Source organism: Moschus berezovskii, chromosome 11, assembly GCF_049115385.1.
Source record: "Moschus berezovskii isolate FMDL1 chromosome 11, NW_MosBer_1.0, whole genome shotgun sequence".
Classification (NCBI taxonomy): Eukaryota; Metazoa; Chordata; class Mammalia; order Artiodactyla; family Moschidae; genus Moschus; species Moschus berezovskii.
The window spans coordinates 70,329,493-70,349,878 of NC_142470.1; the positions used below are offsets into that span (position 1 = coordinate 70,329,493).

Consider the following 20,386-nt stretch of genomic DNA (forward strand, 5'->3'; position numbering starts at 1 on the left):
TCCCGTATTGTGGGCGGATTCTTTACCAGCTGAGCCATAGGGGAAACCCAAGAACACTGGAGTGGATAGCCTATCCCTTCTCCAGCAGATCTTCCTGACCCAGGAATCAAACCAGGGTCTCCTGCATTGCAGGCAGATTCTTTACCAACTGAGCTATCAAATTCCTTCCCAAAACAAGTAAAGATATATGGGCTAGGAACACAAACACTTCTGTAGGTACAACATGCATCCCAATGAGTTCAAGTTCGGAGCCTAAATGAAAGCATAAGTTACTCTTATGTTAGCTTGTTAAGCATTAGCTGAAGATGCTTTTCACATCTGATATGGTTTAAGAACTTAAAGTTGCTTTTTCATGGGAAAATGTGCTACAAGAGTATAATGTTGACATAATATCCAGTGTAAGGGGAAACCAGGTTATTAAGGCAGGTTCTTTATGAATGAGGAACAATACTGACCTTTTAATTGTTTCAAGAGCTGTTTCATAATTAGCAAAGCCAAGAAAATTGGTCTTCAACATATGAGAAAGGTTTAAAATTTCAGTTTCTTTGCTAAGAGTTGCTTAAACTTGTTTTCATGTTCACAGTAATAGAGCATCAATTTGGAGGCAATAAGTTAAAGGTCTGCTGAGTTTCTGATATTATTTTACCAAATTTCCACTTTTTACAACAGATTTTACTTTTCACAATATCTCCCCACTCTTCTGGGCATTTCCACTCTATCATCTGTAGATACAGCGATGAAATTACTTTCAGTCAGTCAGTCAGTTCAGTCGCTCAGTCGTGTCCGACTCTCCGCGACCCCATGAATCACAGAACGCCAGGCCTCCCTGTCCAATATGTCAAAATTGAGCGTAGTGTTTCAGTATTGTTTGTCCTTGTTCTAACAAAGCAGACCATCAAAAGAATTTATCAGTGGTTTCTGTTTGCATTTTAAGAACTTGTGGTGTGGATGTGGAGGTGACACTCCCTCACTCGGGGTGAGGAAAATCTACCTTTCTAACCACTATAAAAATAATAGTTGTCTCCATCATGTTGGCCACAGGCCAGCAGCAGAGACATCATTCCAGAGCCACTGAGTCACTGCATGTATTTTAACAAGATCTCCAGAAGATTCGTAAACATGTAAAAGTTTGAGAAGTACTGGTCTAGAAGATGAAACTGACAATGAAATACTTCTAGTTTCTGTGAAACTGCTGCTGATAAATTACACTTATCAGCCAATTGATAAGAGGTAAAGGCTAATTAAGTTATCATGCTTTTGAAATATTAAATTCTTCTAAGTGAGCAAAAATAATTAGGGAAACCTTTCATGACTATTGTGTATTCAGCAGAATTAGCTAATACTAAAGCAACAGGGGAAAAAAAAGAAATTTGTGACACTAACTTATTTAATAAGTAGTTCACAAATTTCCATACAGGAATACTTACACTATGCGCTCCTTGAATGGTGCGGACTAAATTGAGCCCTTTCCAGACATAGATGTCGCCATTTAAAGCACCAGAGTAGGTGATGTCTTCTTTGGCACATGCAAGGCAAAGGATGGTCTGAAGATCCCCAGTTTTGCCAAATATTCCTCTTTTTGCAGTCAGGGCATTTCCACATAGCGTCCAAAACTAGAACATAAGTGACAAATAATCCAAAAACAGAGTATTCTGATGCATCTCACTATTGGTATTATTGGGTAATGTTTCAATACACTTTACATAATTTTCTATAGCTGAACTATAATAGATACACAGGCTTCTTAGGTGGCACTAGTGGTAAAGAACCTGCCTGCCAATGCAGGAGACACAAGAAACACAGGTTTGATCCCTGGGTTGGGAAGATCCCCTGGAGAAAGTAATGACAACCCACTCCAGTATTCTTGCCTGGAGAATTCCCATGGACAGAGGAGCCTGGCGGGCTATGGTCCACAGGGTCACAAAGAGTCAGACACAGCTGAAGTGACTTAGCACACACATAATAGATATACATAATTTAACTTGTTTTGCTATAACAGTAGAAATTGTAAAACATTTTAGCCAACTACTAGCAGTAAAAAGCCGGAGAAGGCAATGGCAAGCCACTCCAGTACTCTTGCCTAGAAAATCCCGTGGATGGAGCAGCCTGGTAGGCTGCAGTCCATGGGGTCGCTAAGGGTCGGACAAGACTGAGCGACTTTACTTTCACTTTTCACTTTCACACATTGGAGAAGGAAATGGCAACCCACTCCAGTGTTCTTGCCTGGAGAATCCCAGGGATGGGGGAGCCTGGTGGGCTTCCGTCTATGGGGTCACACAGAGTCGGACACGACTGAAGTGACTTAGCAGCAGCAGCAGCAGCAGGGACAGATAGGTATATGCTTTGGGCGAGCATGTAAATATTAACTTTGAGCCTGAACAAACTATGAGACATGAAAAACTACTGGTTGTACATACATACATGCCAAAGAACCTGACCTTCCACAGGTGATAATTAAGGCAAACATTTTTCATTCTATGTGTCCCCATGCGTGAAAACTAAAAGGAGAGTAACTATTTGGTAATTATTATCCCTTCAACTTGGGATGTACACTTTGGCCTAAGTTACCGAAATATTTCTAGATGGACAACCACATACACACACACACAAAGATTGGTATCCTCAGACACAAAGACTTTTCTGATGAAATCACCCAGTCAGATGGTATAATGTCAACATGAAACATTCCAGATGATCAAATAATTCTCTAAAAAGACATACATAGCTGTAATACCAAGATAGGTATGAAATTTTCTGCAGAAAATAGCAAATCTGAGACGCTATCTCTTTTTGAGAAGCACTACATGTTTGGAAAATGTGACAGATTAGTGTAGCAACACCCCATTAAATTCACATTAAATGAAAAGACACTGTTTATCTTCTCCAATCTCCATTCACAGATTGTAATGCAAATTCTGTTAGAATTGGCAGGTACCTGGGAGCTCATCTGGCCCTCAGTAATCCCTAAGGTCCCTTCCGCCTGCAACTAGAGAATGGAGCAAAAGCAATAATATCCAACAAACCTGGTAGATTCGTTTCCTATAAAACCAATGAAGCAGTTGATGCTCAACTGCTACTGTTTTTCAAGCATTTGTTTCAGGTAATTGTAATTTGCCTGTCTGCCAAACACTAGGGATTGCAAAAAGAGAAAGGATTTTATTGAGTTTGCCAAAAAACTGTTTGCTGAAATAAAGGCACTTTTTTGCTTCAACAAAAATCAGCTCTCTGCACAAGGATTATAAAGTATTTATGAAGCCCTAAGGACACACGACTAGACGACTTCCCTTTCACTTTTCACTTTCATGCATTGGAGAAGGAAATGGCAACCCACTCCAGTGTTCTTGCCTGGAGAATCCCAGGGACGGGGGAGCCTAGTGGGCTGCCGTCTATGGGGTCGCACAGAGTCGGACACGACTGAAGTGACTTAGCAGCAGCAGCAAGGACATTTGATAGCTTTGAATAGTAGAACCTGTACACTCATCTTTTTGTCCTCTGCTTTTTCATTACTTTATCCTTATTTTGGAAGAAATGTATGTTATTGTAAAATAATTTTAAAATACAGGGAAAATTTAAAAACTATCAATTCACTACTCAAAGATAACTTTAATATTTTTGGAGAGCCTTTCAATTTATTTCCTACACACACAAAAAAAATATTTTTAAAGTAAAAATATCAAAGCCACAAATTTATCCCACTCAGAGGTAGGCTGTTCATAGATCTTAAATATGTCCTTAAATAACATTAAGCAGTCCTCTAAAACATGACTTATAATGACTGCACAGTATTTCTTCATATGGATATACCAAATTTTATTTAACTGCCTGGAGGCAGAGGGTTTCAAGTCTTTTGTTTAGTTTTATTTGCTATTGATAAGTTATTTAGTAATAAGCCAGTGCTTGGTTGATACTCCTAATTATTTCCTTGGGTTAAATTACAGGATATAAAATTATTTGCAGTCTTTACTTTGGCAGCACACATAGTAAAATTGGGATGCAACTGTTTCGAAGGGTGTCAGCATTTCTAAGGCAATTGACAGGCATTGCCAAATTTCTAGACTGAAAGACCATGCTCATTTACGCTTCCATTAGCAATGTCTGAGAGGGTTCATTCTACAAATCTATCTCGATACCAGATCATCTTGATTAAAAACACTGCTATTTTAAAGTGTTTATTCCTTAGTTATAGATGAGATTTAATATTTTCAAGTGTCTGTTAGCAGACAATCGATAAAAACAAATAATTTTTACACTCTTTGCCCATTCTGTAGAGCTGCTAGAGGTCTTTACCTTTCAAGAACAAGTCAACATTCTACGCTTGTTGCTTATACTCTTCTAGTTTGTGATCTGCCTGTTTGTTTCTTGAGGGTAGCAGGAAGGTAAACAGAATGTTTTAATATTTATATAGTTGAACCTATCGTATTATTCTTTGATAGAAGAAACTTTCACCTAATAGGGTATGGAGAAGCCATTCTGGCTTATACCTGATTTGGCCTGAACTTTATGTGAACTAGAACAGCTTGACTTGTGGCCTGTCAAACATACATTGTACATCTGCTTTAACCATTAAAGAATGCATTATCCAGAAGTAAAGAATGTCTTTTTTGAAGGTAGGAACAAATGTGTCCCTTCCATGACGCTCATGCTACTATTCCTTCGAAGACAAGGTTCCCTTCCCAGATGCTAAGGTCATGCTGTCTCTGTGTATGCACTAATCTGAAATTATGAATAGTGAAGTAACAGTGTTAGTTGCTCATTTGTGTCTGACTCTTTGCATCCCCATGGATTGTAGCCTGCAAGTCTCCTCTGTTCATAGAATTCTACAGGCAAGAATACTGGAGTGGGTAGCCATTCCCTTCTCCAGAGGATCTTCCCCACCCAGGGATCAAACACAGTCTCCTCCGTTGAGGAGGAGACTCTTTACCATCTGAGCCACCTAGGAAGCCCACATCTCTGTTGAAACCTTGAAGGAAAATGCCTGTCATGTTTGATGTATGTATGTTCTTTGTTTCAACAAAATATAAAAGTGTGTTGAAAACTATGTTTCTCCAGAATGCTTTCTTCCTTGGTGGAGACTGTACTCCTGGGCTAGTCCTCAGCTTGGCTTGCATAAAACTCCCTTCCATTTCTTACTATGTATTGTTTATTGATTATTTTTATCAAATATCTTTATGATTTACTTTTATATTTAAAAATACCTTTCTCCAAATGGAAAGAAATTAAATATTTACTTATACATTCCTCTAGTTATTTTATAGTTTTTTAAACATTTAACTCTTTAATTCACAAATAGTTTATTGCAGTATATGCTATGAAGTAATGACATACAACGAGAATAATAAACTGTTCTAGTGCCCATTTGTCAGAGATAATATGAATGACAATTTAGGGTATAATACTAAGGTCTATTTCTCAGTTTAGTTTCTTTTTTGTTGGTGTTTATCTATCTATTTTTCTGACCCTATGGACTGTATCCCACCAGGCTCCTCTGTCCATGGAATTCTCCAGGCAAGAATACTAGAGTGGGTTGCTATGCCCTTCACCAGGGGATCGTCCCAATCCAGGGATCAAACTCGGGTCTCTTACCTCTACCTGCATTGGCAGGCAGGTTCTTTGCCACTAGTGTCATGTGGAAAGCCAATCGATAGATTAACTTAGAATTAAAGGGAAATATCAGATAATAATAAATTTTATAATGATTTTAATTGAACTTGTATTAAATATTTATTAACTTGGATATAAATAATGCATTTATAATTTTTATACTTCATGTCCAAAATCAAAGTTCTCTCTCCCCATTTGCAGAAGTCTTCTTTTACATCCCTCCGTAAAGTTTTATGCAAATGAAAGTGCAAGTGCAAGTCACTCAGTTGTGTCTGACTCTTTGTGACCCCATGGACTGTATAGCCCATGGAATTCTCCAGGCCAGAATACTGGAGCGGGTAGCCTTTCTCTTCTCCAGGGGATCTTCCCAACCCAGGGATCAAACCCTAGTCTCCCACATTGCAGGCAGATTCTTTACCAGCTGAGCCACAAGGGAAGCCCAAGAATACTAGAGTGGGTAGCCTATCCCTTCTCCAGCGGATCTTCCTGACCCAGGAATTCAACCAGGGTCTCCTGCATTGCAGGCAGATTCTTTACCAACTGAGTTATGAGGGAAGCCTGTAAAGCTTTATAATAATCTTTAAATTAAATCTTTCATATTTCTTGTTATATGTACTTCTGAGCATTTTATCATGTGTCCTATCTTTCAGCATTAAATAGGAATAATGGAAAGGATCACGAAAAACTAGACTAAAACAACAGCAAAAGAACTGGGACACAGGAGGTGCTGGTTGGAGGAATAATACAGACATCTACTCCGATTGTACAGAAATGCACGATTTTTATATCAGCAGAGACCAACATATTCTCTATTCAAGCATGTAACTTACCTTTATATTCCTTTATTTATGAATTTTATTTTATATTCTCTACAAACTTATAGTCAGAAGATCCCAGGACATATCCCTGGGTCCGGAGAAATTTTTGCTATGTCAGAGCAAAGGATGTTGATGGTGTTAATCATGCTACCTGTGTAACAAAATAGAGAAGCAAATAGAGGCCAGTCCTGGGCCACTAGCAGTATTACAGGCTGTGTAGTCCACAGGAAAACAGAGGCATTTAAAAGCCAGTGACCCATGGAGGTTTGTGCTATGTATCCCTTTCTTTCTATATCCAACGTAACATGGCACCTTTCTTCTAAGAGAACATAGCAACACACCAAAAAATTTTGACATGCAATATGTATAAACATTCATAATATAAAAACTTAATTCATGAACTTAAAATCAGAACTGTTTTAAAACATGCAATTCTAAAAGTATTGAGTCTTCTTTATAATATGTAATTGATATAAAGTTTCCTTTTTAGCTACAAGCTGGGCACTTTGCTTGATTGTTGTTACACTGCATTTCTGAAACAGAGGCCCATCAGCTGAAGGAAGCAGGCTTCAGGATCAGAGATGCTGGTAAGAAGCGTCTAAATTTAAGGGGGAAAATGTAAAGTTGAGTAGTTTCTTAACACCAAATTATACACATAGACATCTAAAATTATTTTCATATGAGGTACCCAAATTTCTTTTAAATAACTGCTTTACCTTTATATGTTTCACTCCACAGCTAACCACTCTGTTTGGCTGATATGGATCCCAGGAAATATCAAAAATCTGTTTAAAAAAGATAAAAAGTTTCACATTCATGTGTTTTTGCCTTCTTTCAGATACTTTCCAATTGCCAAGATTCTACCCTCACACTCAGAACACAAGGTCACCCACACAAATGGAGGATTTGGCTCTGGAGATGAGTTAGGAATTGCTAATACACATTTTATCATTTTGTGTCTATTTACGTTAGGCCTGAGCGGAGAAGAAATAATTAACCATAATCACTGAGAACAAACTACTATCACATTTTTAACTTTGTCCAACCAGGGTAAACAAACCGATGATTTTGGATCATTTATCAAAATTTTTGGTTCTCCACAACGTTAATAAAACACTTTTGAGATAGAGTTACAATAAAAACAAAGAGAATGGCAATTGTTTAAAGTGCATATTACCCCAGGCCCATGTCAGAGATTTTGATTTAGTGGATTGGAAATTGGGTGGATTTAGTGGGATCACGACATTCCACTAATTTAGTAGAAATTTAGTGAGTCAAGCACATGCATTTAAAAACACAGCCCAGAAGATGCTGATGTAGGTGGTCCATGGACCACATTCTATGATGCTCTAATAGAAAGAAGAACCAATCATCAGAGGCAGAGACTAACCAAAGAAAGAGGCTGCTATCACATAGGAAGGAGCTATTGCTCCAATCAGACAAAGGAGGAGAACCTTTGGTAAGGTAGAAAGGAACAATTATGAACCACAGAAAGAGCACTGAAGCCTGAAGCTATCTGAGCTCAGGCAAGCCTTAGCATCTCTAAACTTAACTTCATCTTCTGAAAAATGAATGAGTCACCTCAGTTCTGTTGTGAGATCAATTAAGATAATGTAATGTATGTATAAAGCTGAAACTCCAATACTTTGGCCACCTCATGCGAAGAGTTGACTCACTGGAAATGACTCTGATGCCGTGAGGGACTGGAAGCAGGAGGAGAAGGGGACGACAGAGAATGAGATGGCTGGATGGCATCACCGACTCGATGGACATGAGTTTGAGTGAACTCTGGGAGTTGGTGATGGACAGGGAGGTCTGGCGTGCTGTGATTCATGGGGTCACGGAGAGTCACACACGACTGAGCGACTGAACTGAACTGACTGAACTGAATGTATGTATGATCATTTTGAAGACTACAAAGCACTGATTATATAAATTAGTGCTAGTTATTAAGTACTTTAGCCACTAAAATAATCTTGAAAAACCATCTGCCTCTAATCAACCAATAATAATTTATACTGACAATAGTAATAAAGAGCAAAACTATGTGATACAAATTATGGAGCCTGGGAGAACAGTGTTCCAAAAATGGTATTTATTAAAACATTCTGGGTCTTTAAAGAGTTCTTGCTAGATAGCATTGTATTTTTACAGTCTACTCCTAACTGTAAAGTATACAGTACATTAACAAAACAATAGCAAAATCATTTATTGATGCAGCCCAACTCAACTACTTTATAATATACAATGGGATTATAGGACAGCAGAAACAGTAATATCCAAAATGCAAACGATGAGCAGGAGACAAGGTGGCAGAGGATTCAGACTTGAACTCACCTCCTCTCATGAAAACACCAAAATCACAAGTAACTGATGAACAACCATTTACGAAAAAGACTCAAATTACCCACTCCTCAAAATTCTACACCCAAAGACAGGGAAGAAGCCACAACAAGATGGGTAGAAGGGGCATGTTCACAATATAATCAAATCACATACCTGCTGGGTGGGAGACCAACAAACTGGAAAATAATTATTGGATTGGCCAAAGAGTTCATTTGGGTTTTCTGTAATAGCTAATGGAAAAACTCAAGTAAATTCTTTGACCAATCTAACATATCAGAGGTTCTCCCACAGGAGTGAGTTCTGAACTGCATGTCAAGCACCCCAGCCTGGGTGGTCTGGCATCAGGAGAAGGAGCCCTGGGAGCATTTGGCTTTGAAGGTCAGTGGGGCTTGAGTGCAGGAGCTCCACAGAACTGGGAAAAAAGAGACTCCAATCTTGGAGACTGCACACAAGGTTTCATGTGCATGGGAACCCAGGGCAAAGCAGTGACTCCACGGGAGCTTGGGCAGATCTAAGGGTTAGGGTTAGGTCAAGGAAGGGTCTCTTTAGGAGGCAGGGGGGTTGGCTGTGGCTCACTGTGGGGGCAAGGACACTGGTGGTGGAGATCCCAGAGAATATTCACTGGCATGAGCTCTCCAGGAAGTGGCTATTTGGGTTGCCATTTTGGCACCAAGAACTGCCCCACCCAACAGCCTGTAGGTTCCAGTGCTAGGATGCCTCAGGCCAAACAACCAACAGGGTGGGAAGACAGCCCCACCTATTAGCAGACAGTCTATCTAAAGCCACCCTGAGCCAACAGCTGCCTATAAACACACCCCTTGACATGTTCTGCCCACCAGAGAGATAAGACCCAGCTCTACTCACAAGGGTCCAAGCACTAGTCCCTCCTACCAGAAAGCCTGCACAAGCCTCTAGAGTAGCCTCATCCACGAGGGGCAAGACACCAGAATGAAGAGGAACTACAATCCTGCAGCCTGAGAAACAGACACCACAAACACAGAAAGTTAGACAAAATGAGACGGCAGAGAAATATGTTCCACATGAAGAAACAAGATAAAACCCCAAAAGAATAGTTAAGTGAAGTGGAGACAGACAATCTACCTGAAAAAGTATGCAGAGTAATGATAGTAAAGACAATCTAAGATCTCAGAAAAAAAAATGGAAGCACAGGCTAAGAGGATACAAGAAATATTTAATGAAGACTAGCTTTAAAGAAGAGAGATGAACAATACAATAATTGAAATGGAAAATGCCTAGAAAGAATCAATAATAGAATAAATGAGGCAGAAGAACCAATGAGACGAAAGACAGACTGATGGAAATCAATGCTGCAGAAAAGAATACAGAAAAAGGAATGAAAAGAAGCGAGGACAGTCTCAGAGATTCTGGGAGAACATTCAGTTCCATTCAGTCGCTCAGTTGTGTCCGACTCTCTGCGACCCCATGAACCACAGCACACCAGGCCTCCCTGTCCATCACCAACTCCCGGAGTTCACTCAAACTCACCTCCATCGAGTCGGTGATGCCATCCAGCCATCTCATTCTCTGTCGTCCCCTTCTCCTCCCGCCTCCAACCTTTCCCAGCATCAGAGTCTTTTCCAGTGAGTCAACTCATCGCATGAGGTGGCCAAAGTATTGGAGTTTCAGCTTTAGCATCAGTCCTTCCAATGAACACCCAGGATTGATCTCCTCTAGAATGGACTGGTTGGATCTCCTTGCAGTCCAAGGGACTCTCAAGAGTCTTCTCCAGCACCACAGTTCAAAAGCATCAATTCTTCGGCAATCAGCTTTCTTCACAGTCCAACTCTCACATCCATACATGACCACGGAAAAAACCATAGCCTTGACTAGACAGACCTTTGTTGGCAAAGTAATGTCTCTGCTTTTTAATATGCTATCTAGGTTGGTCGTAAGTTTCCTTCCAAGGAGTGTCTTTTAATTTCATGGCTGCAATCAGCATCTGCAGTGATTTTGGAGCCCCCAAAAATAAAGTCTGACACTGTTTCCACTGTTTCCCCATCTATTTCCCATGAAGTGATGGGACCAGATGCCACGGTCTTTGTTTTCTGAATGTTGAGCTTCAAGCCAACTTTTTCAATCTCCTCTTAAATGCCCCAAATTCACACTAAAGGGGTCCCAGAAGAAGAGAGACAGAACCTGAGAATATATTTGTAGAGATAAGAGCCAAAAACTTCCCTAATATGGGGAAAGAAACTCTCGAATTCAAGTCCAGGGAGTTCAGAGTTCCATACAGGATGAACCCAAGGAGGAACACATTGAGACACATAGTAATCAAATTAACAAAACTTAAAGGAAAAGAGTAAAAGCAACAAGCAACATACATATCAAATCCCCGTAAGGTTTACCACCTGATTTTTCAGCAGAAACCACAGAAGGGAGTGAAGCTGAAGGAGGAAACAGACAGAACAGGCTCCATCTTGAAAGCAGGACTCCATCTTGGGCCAGACTGTGGACTTGGAGCTATATGCCCGGTATCTATGGAAATGACATACCAACTGGAAAACCAGACGCCCCCCCCCCCGTCAGATGGAAGAACCCCAGAGCTCATACCTAGACTCTCCATTGCCTAAAAGAATACCCTAATTATCTGTGTAACCAAATAGAATCACAAATTCTATTATGCTTATTGGGGTATGACCACAGGCCTATTGATAATTGTCCACTGTTAACTACCTCGGCTTAACGCATATGAATCACGGGTTAACTTTGATTGTATCTTTCTCTTCCTTTGTTCAGACTAGTTTCAGGGACTTTGGGGAGGTGGGTTTGGGCACGTATACTTAGGGTATATAAGGTTTTCACAAAAACTGGTCAGGGTCCTTGGCTAAGAGGAGACTCTGCCTTGGCCCCACATGTGTAATAAACTGCTCTTCACTATCTTCATCATCCTTCTGAGTGAGTTTGTTTCCTGGAACACGTGGCTACAACAGCACAATATAATTCAAAGAGATGAAAAGGAAAAACGTACAACTAAGAATATTCTACCCATCAAGGCTCTCATTCAGATTCAAAGGAGATATCGAAGCTTTACAGAGAAGCAAAGGCTAACAGAATTCAGCACCACCAAACCAGTTCTAAACAAGTACTAAAGGAAGTTCTTCAGTTGAAAAAGAAAAGGCCACAAATAGAAACGAGAAGATTATAAATGGGAAAGCTCACTGAAAAGGTAAACACAAAGTAAAAATAGGAAATTTTCTACACACAAATCTGGTATCAAACGAGCAATATGAGAAGAGAAGAACACACATGCAGGATTTGGAAATGCACTTGAAATTGAGAGACTACCAACTTAAATCTATTGTGTGTGTGTGTTTATATAAGCATCTGAATGCAGAGTTCCAAAGAATAGCAAGGAGAGATAAGAAAGCCTTCCTCAGCGATCAATGCAAAGAAATAGAGGAAAACAACAGAATAGGAAAAACAAGAGATCTCTTCAAGAAAATCAGAGATACCAAGGGAACATTTCATGCAAAGATAGGCTCGATAAAGGACAGAAATGGTATGGACCTAACAGAAGCAGAAGATATTAAGAAGAGGTGGCAAGAATACACAGAAGAACTGTACAAAAAAGATCTTCATGACCAAGATAATCACGATGGCATGATCACTCACCTAGAGCCAGACATCTTGGAATGTGAAGTCAAATGGGCCTTAGAAAGCATCACTACGAACAAAGCTAGTGGAGGTGATGGAATTCCAGTTGAGCTATTGCAAATCCTGAAAGATGATGCTGTGAAAGTGCTGCACTCCATATGCCAGCAAATTTGGAAAACTCAGCAGTGGCCACAGGACTGGAAAAGGTCAGTCTTCATTCCAATCCAAAGAAAGGCAATGCCAAAGAATGCTCAAACTACCACACAATTACACTCATCTCACACGCTAGTAAAGTCATGCTCAAAATTCTCCAAGCCAGGCTTCAGCAATATGTGAACTTCCAGATGTTCAAGCAGGTTTTAGAAAAGGCAGAGGCACCAGAGATTGCCAACATCCGCTGGATCATGGAGAAAGCAAGAGAGTTCCAGAAAAACATCTATTTCTGCTTCACTGACTATGCCAACGCCTTTGACTGTGTGGATCACAATAAACTATGGAAAATTCTGAAAGAGATGGGAATCCCAGACCACCTGACCTGCCTCTTGAGAAACCTGTATGCAGGTCAGGAAGCAACAGTTAGAACTGGACATGGAACAACAGACTGGTTCCAAATATGAAAAGGAGTACGTCAAGGTTGTATATTGTCACCCTGCTTATTAAACTTATATGCAGAGTACATCATGAGGAACACTGGGCTGGAAGAAGCACAAGCTGGAATCAAGATTGCCGGGAGAAATATCAATAAGCTCAGATATGCAGATGACACCACCCTTATGGCAGAAAGTGAAGAGGAACTCAAAAGCCTCTTGATGAAAGTGAAAGAGGAGAGTGAAAAGGTTGGCTTGAAGCTCAACATTCAGAAAACTAAGATCATGGCATCTGGTCCCATCACTTCATGGGAAATAGATGGGGAAACAGTGGAAACAGTGTCAGACTTTGTTTTTTTGGGCTCCAAAATCACTGCGGATGCTGACTGCAGCCATGAAATAAAAGACGCTTACTCCTTGGAAGGAAAGTTATGACCAACCTAGATAGTATATTAAAAAGCAGAGACATTACTTTGCCAACCAAGGTCCGTCTAGTCAAGGCTATGGTTTTTCCCGTGGTCCTGTATGGATGTGAGAGTTGGACTGTGAAGAAAGCTGATTGCCGAAGAATTGATGCTGTTGAACTGTGGTGCTGGAGAAGACTCTTGAGAGTCCCTTGGACTGCAAGGAGATCCAACCAGTCCATTCTAAAGGAGATCACTCCTGGATGTTCATTGGAAGGACTGATGCTAAAGCTGAAACTGCAATACTTTGGCCACCTCATGTGACGAGTTGACTCACTGGAAAAGACTGATGCTGGGAGGGATTGGGGTCGGGATGAGAAGGGGACGAGAGAATGAGATGGCTGGATGACATCACCGACTCGATGGAGGTGAGTTTGAGTGAACTCCGGGAGTTGGTGATGGACAGGGAGGCCTGGTGTGCTGTGATTCATGGGGTTGCAAAGAGTAGGACACGACTTAGTGACTGAACTGAACTGATATATATATACAAAATGCTATATTAAAATCTCATGAAAACTGAAAATCAAAAATACACAATAGATACACAAATAAAAAGCAATCCAAACACAACACTAAAGATAGTCATCAAATCACAAGAGAACAAAAGAGGTAGGGAAGAAAAAAGACATACAAAACAAATCCAAACACTTAAAAAAATGACTCCAACCAATACATATAGACTGGCTGAATGGATACAAAAATAAGACATGTATATATGCTGTCTACAAAAGACCCACTTCAGATCTAGGGACACATACAGACTGAAAGTGAGGGGATGGAGAAAGGTATTTCGCACAAATGGAAAGCAAAAGAAAGCTGGAGTAGTAATATTCATATCAGACAAAATAGACTTAAAATTAAAGACTGTTACAAGAGACAAAGAAGGACATTGCATAATGATAAAGGGATCAATCTAAGAACAAGATATAAACATTATAAATATATTAATATATGCACAAAATATAGGAGCACCTCAATATATAAGGCAAACACTAACAGCCATAAAAGGAGAAAGTGACAGTAACACAATAATAGTGGAGAACTTTAACACCCAGTTACATCAATATACAGATTATCCAGACAAAATCAATAAGGAAACACAGTTCTTAAATGACACATTATACCAGATGGACTAATTATAAATCAATCACAAGAAAAAACTTACAAAAAGCACAAACATGTGGAATGTTTGTGTTAAACATTGTTACCAAACAACAAAAAGATCACTGAATAAATCAAAGAGGAAATTTAAAAAATACCTAGAGACAAATACCAAAGAAAATACAACAATCCAAAAATTATGGGACACAGCCAAAGCAGTTCTAAGAAGGAAATGTATAGCAATGTAGTCTTACCACTGAGCTATCTGAGAAGCCCTCAGAGGTTTAAAAAAAAAAAATGCACCTGTGATGCAGAAGACAGGAGTTTGATCCCGGGGTCAGGAAGATCCCCTGGAGAAGGAAATAGCAACCCACTCCATTATTCCTGCCTGGGAAATCCCATGGACAGAGAAGCCTGGCAGGCTACAGTCCATGGGGTCACAAAAGAGAGTCAGACATGACTTAGTGACTAAACAATAGCAACAACAATCTTACCTCAGGAAACAAGAAAAATTTCAAACAAACAACTTAATCTTACAGAGAAAGTAAATAGAGAAAGAAGCACAAACAAACCTAATGTTAGTAGCTGAGTAGAAGAAAGTAGTAGAAGTACTACTTTCTAGTAGTAATAGAAACCCAAAGTTAGTAGAAGAAAAGTATTCATAAAGATCAGAGCAAATAATTGAAATGCAAAGAAAACAATATAAAAGATCAATGAAACCAAAAGCTGCTTCTTTAAAAACATAAACAAAATTCATAATCCTTTAGCTGGACTCCCATCCAAGTACTAAACCAGTCCCAACCCTGCTTAATTTCCAAGACCAGGAGAGATAAGGCAGGTTCAGGATGATATGGCCATAGACTAGCCAGGCTCATCAAGAAAAAAAAGGGAGAAGGCTCAAATCAATAAAATTAGAAATGAAAAAGGTGAACTACTTTTTTTACAACTGACACCACAGAAACACAAGGGATCATAAGAAACTATTATAAGCAACTATATGCTGATAAAATGGACAACCTAGAAGAAATGGACAAATTCTTAGAAAAGTAAGCCTTCCAAGACTGAACCAGGAAGAAATAAAAAATATGAACAGACCAATCACAAGTACTGAAATTGAAACTGTGATTTAAGAACTTCCAATAAACAAAGGAGACAGAGGATTAGATGGTTGGATAGCATTACCAACTCAATGGACACGAGTTTAAGCAAATTGCAGGAGAAAGTGAAGGACAAGAAAGACTGGCATGCTGCAGTCCATAGAGTCACAAAGAGTTGGACATGACTTAGTGATTATAAACAACAATAAACAAAAGTCCAGGAACACAGGACTTCACAGGTGAATTCCAACAAACATTTAAAGAACTATCACCTATCCTTCTGAAATTCTTCCAAAAAACTGCAGAGGAAGAAATACTCCCAAACTCATTCTATGAGGCCAGAATCACTTTGATACAAAAACCAGATAAAGATATCACATTAAAAGAAAAGTACAGGCCAGTATCACTGATGAATTCCAGAAAAACACCTACTTTTGCTTCACTGACTATGCTAAAGCCTTTGGCTGTGCGGATCACAACAAACTGTGGAAAATTCTTAAAGAGACAGGACTACCAGACCACCTTAACTGTCTCCTGAGAAACCTGTATGCAGGTCAAGGAGCAACAGTTAGAATCAGATATGGAACAACACATTGGTCAAAATTGGGAAAGGAGTACGACAAGGCTAAATATTGTCACCTGGCTTATTTAACTTGTATGCAGAGTACATCATGTGAAATGCTAGGCTGGATGAATCACAAGCTGGAATCAAGATTGTAGGGAGAGATATCAACAACTTTAGATATGCAGATGATACCACTCTAATGGCAGAAAGCGAAGAAGAACTAAACAGACACTTGATGAGGGTGAAAGAGGAGACGGAAAAAGCTGGCTTAAAACTCAACATTCAAAAAATGAAGATCAGGGCATCCGGTCCCATCACTTCATGGCAAATGGAAGGGGGAAAAGTAGAAGCAGTGACAGATTTTATTGTCTTGGGCTCCAAAAATCACTGTGGATGATGACTGCAGCCATGAAATGAAATAACTCTTGCTTCTTGGAAAAAAAGCTATGACAAACCTTGACAGCATATTAAAAAGCAGAGACATTACTTTGCCAACCAAGGTCTATATAGTCAAAACTATGGTTTTTCCAGTAGTTATGTATGGATGTGAGAACTGAACCATAAAGAAGGCCGAGCACTAAAGAATTGATGTTTTCAAACTGTGCTGGAGAAAACTCTTGAGAGTTCCTTGGACAGCAAAGAGATCAAACTGATCAATCCTAAAGGAAATCAACCCTGAATATTCATTGGAAGGACTGATGCTGAAGCTGAAGCTCCAATACTTTGGCCACCTGATGCAAAGAGCCAACTCACTGGAAAAAACCCTGATGCTGGGCAAGAGTGAAGGCAAAAGAGGGGAGCGACAGAGGATGAGGTGGTTGGATGGCATCACTGACTCAATGCACGTGAGTTTGAGCAAGCTCTGGCTGATAGTGAAGGACAGGAAAGCCTGGAGTGCTGCAGTCCACGGGGTCACTAAGAGTCTGACACGACTGAGCGACTGAACAACGACAAATCACTGAAGAACACAGATGCAAAAATACTCAACAAAATACTAGCAAATTCAATCCAACAACACAGTAAAAGGATCATACATGCCATGATCAAGTGGGATTTATCCCAGTATGCCAGGATTCTTCAACATCCACAATCAGTGTGATACACCACATTAACAAACTGAAGGTTTTAAACTATACAATCATCTCAATAGATGAAGAAAAAAATTTTTTGACAGAATTCAACACCCATTTATGATAAAAAATAAACTCTCCACAAAGTAAGCATATGAGGGAACCTTTTTCAACATAATAAAGGCCATATATGACAAACCCATTGCTAACATTGTTCTCAATGGTTTAAAACTCCACACATTTCCTCTAACATCAGGAAGAAGACAAGAATGTCCACTCTCGCTAGATTTATTCAACATAGTTTTGGAAGTCCTCACCATGGCACTGAAAGAAGAAAAATAGATAAAAGGAATCCAAATTGGAAAACAAAAAGTAAAACCACTACTGTTTGCAGATGACATGATACTGTATATAGAAAACCCTAAAGATGCTACAACCGCTAGATCTCATCAATGAATTCAATAAAGTTGCAGGATACAAAATTAATGCATAAAAATATTTTCCATTCCTATACACTAAAAATGAAAGATCAGACGGAGAAATTAAGGAAACAATCCTATTTACCATCCCATCAAAACAAACGAAATACCTAGGAATAAACCTAGCTAATAGCAATCCACTCCAGTATTCTTGCCTGGAGAATCCCATGGACAGAGGGGCTGGCGGGCTACAGTCTGTGCGGTCACAAAGAGTCAGACATGGCTAAGTGACTAAGAAGGCAAAAGACCTGTACTCAAAAAACTGTAAGATGCTGATGAAAGAAATCAAAGTTGATACAGACAGATGGAAAGATATAGCACGTTCTTGTATTAGAACAATCAATATTGTTAAAATGACTATATTACCCACGGTAATCTACAGATTCAATGAAATTTCTATTAAATTACCAATGGCATTTTTCACAGAATTAGAACAAAAAGACCCAAGATGGACGGGTCATGGTGGAGAGTTCTGACAAAACATGGTCCACTGGAGAAGGGAATGGCAAACCGCTTCAATAGTCTTGCCTTCAGAAACCCATGAACAGTATGAAAAGGCAAAAAGATATGACACTGAAAGATGAACTCCCCAGGTTAATAGGTGCCCAATATGCTATTGGAGAAGAGCGGAGAAATAGTTTCAGAAAGAATGAAGATGCTGAGCCAAAGTGAAAACAACACCCAGTTGTGGAAATAAAGTCTGATATTGTAAAGAACAATACTGCACAGGAACCTGGAATTTTAGGTCCATGAATCAAAGTAAATTGGAAGTGGTCAAACAGGAGATGGCAAGAGTGAACATCAACATGTTAGGAATCAGTGAACTAAAATGGACCAGAATGGGGAAATTTAATTCAGATGACCATTATATCTACTACTGTGGGCAAGAATCCCTTAGAAGAAATGGAGTAGCCTCACAGTCAACAAAAGAGTCTGAAATGCAGTACTTGGGTGCAATCTCAAAATGATCTCTGTGTGCTTTCAAGACAAACCATTCAATATCACAGTAATCCAAGACTATGCTCCAATGACTAATGCCAAAGAAGCTGAAGCTGAATGGTTCTGTGAAGACCTATAAGATCTTCTAGGACTAACACCAAAAAAAGATGTTCTTTTCATCATAGGTAACTAAGATCCCCTGGAGAAGGAAATGGTAACCCACTCCAGTATTCTTGCCTGGAAAATCCCATGGATGGAGAAGCCTGGTAGGCTACAGTCCACGGGGTCGCAAAGAGTCGGACACGACTGAGTGACTGAACGGAACGGAACGGAACTAGAATGCAAAAGTAGGAAGTTAAGAAATACCTGGAGTAACAGGCAAGTTTGGCCTTGGAGCACACAATGAACCAGGGCAAAGGCTAACAGAGTTTTGCTAAGAGAACATGCTGGTCATAGCAAACACCCTCCTCCAACAACATAAGAGATGACTTTATACATGTACATCACCAGATGGTCAATACTGAAATCAGACTGATTATATTCTTTGCAGCTGAAGATGGAGACGCTCTATACAGTCAGCAAAGACAAGACTGGGAGCTGACTGTGGCTCAGATCATGAACTCCTTAGTGCCAAATTCAGACTTAAACTGAAGAAAGTAGGGAAAACCACTAGACCATTCAGGTATGACCTAAATCGAATCGTTATGATTATACAGTGGAAGTGACAAGTAGAATCAAGGGATTAGATCTGATGGAATGCCTGAAGAACTATGGATGGAGGTTTGTAACACTGTACAGGAGGTGGTGATCAAGACCATTCCCAAGAAAAAGAAATGCAAAAAGGCAGAATGATTGTTTGAGGAGGCCTTACAAATAGTTGAGAAAAGAAGAGAAGGCAAAGGAAAGATATACCCACCTGAATGCATAGGTCCAAAGAATAGTAAGAAAAGATAATACACCTTCCTAAATGATCAATGCAAAGAAATAGAGGAAAAAGGTAGAATGGGAAAGACTAGAGATCTCTTGAAGAAAATTAGAGATACCAAGGGAATATTTCGTGCAAAGATGGGCACAATAAAGCACAAAAATGGTATGGACCTAACAGAAGCAGAAGACATTAAGAAGAGGTGGCAAGAATACACAGAAGAACTATACAAAAAAGATCTTCATGACCCAGATTAACACAATGGTGTGACCACTCACCTAGAGCCAGACATCCTGGAGGGCCTTAGGAAACATTACTATGAACAAAGCTAGTGGAGGTGATGGAATTCAAGCTGAGCTATTAAGGATGATGCTGTTAAAGTGCTGCACTCAATATCTCAGCAAATTGGAAAACTCAGCAGTGGCCACAGGACTGGAAAAGGTCAGTTTTCATTCCAGTCCCAAAGAATGTTGAAACTACTGCACAATTGCACTCATTTCACATGCTAGCAAAATAATGCTCAAAATTCTCCAGGCTAGGCTTCAACAGTATGTGAACCAAGAACTTCCAGATGTTCACGCTGGATTTAGAAAAGGCACTGGAACCAGACATCAAATTGCCAACATACACTGGATCACGGAAAAAGCTAGAGAATTCCAGAAAAATATCTACTTCTGCTTCATTGACTACACTAAAGCCTTTGACTGTGTGGATCATAAGAAACTATGGAAAATTCTTAAAGAGATGGGAAAACCTGACCACCTTACCTGCCTCCAGAG

General features: G+C 39.6%; 1 protein-coding gene across 1 annotated transcript in view; it reads right to left on the minus strand.

The window, feature by feature from the left end:
* Positions 1–20,386, minus strand: part of EML6 (EMAP like 6) — a 287,760-nt gene that overhangs the window by 159,991 nt on the left and 107,383 nt on the right. Inside the window, exons 5-6 of the mRNA XM_088841461.1 lie at positions 7,136–7,204; positions 1,428–1,613 (exon numbers count right to left, since the gene is read on the minus strand). Coding sequence (XP_088697587.1) covers positions 1,428–1,613; positions 7,136–7,204 — 255 coding nt within the window. The remainder of the gene's footprint in view (positions 1–1,427; positions 1,614–7,135; positions 7,205–20,386) is intronic.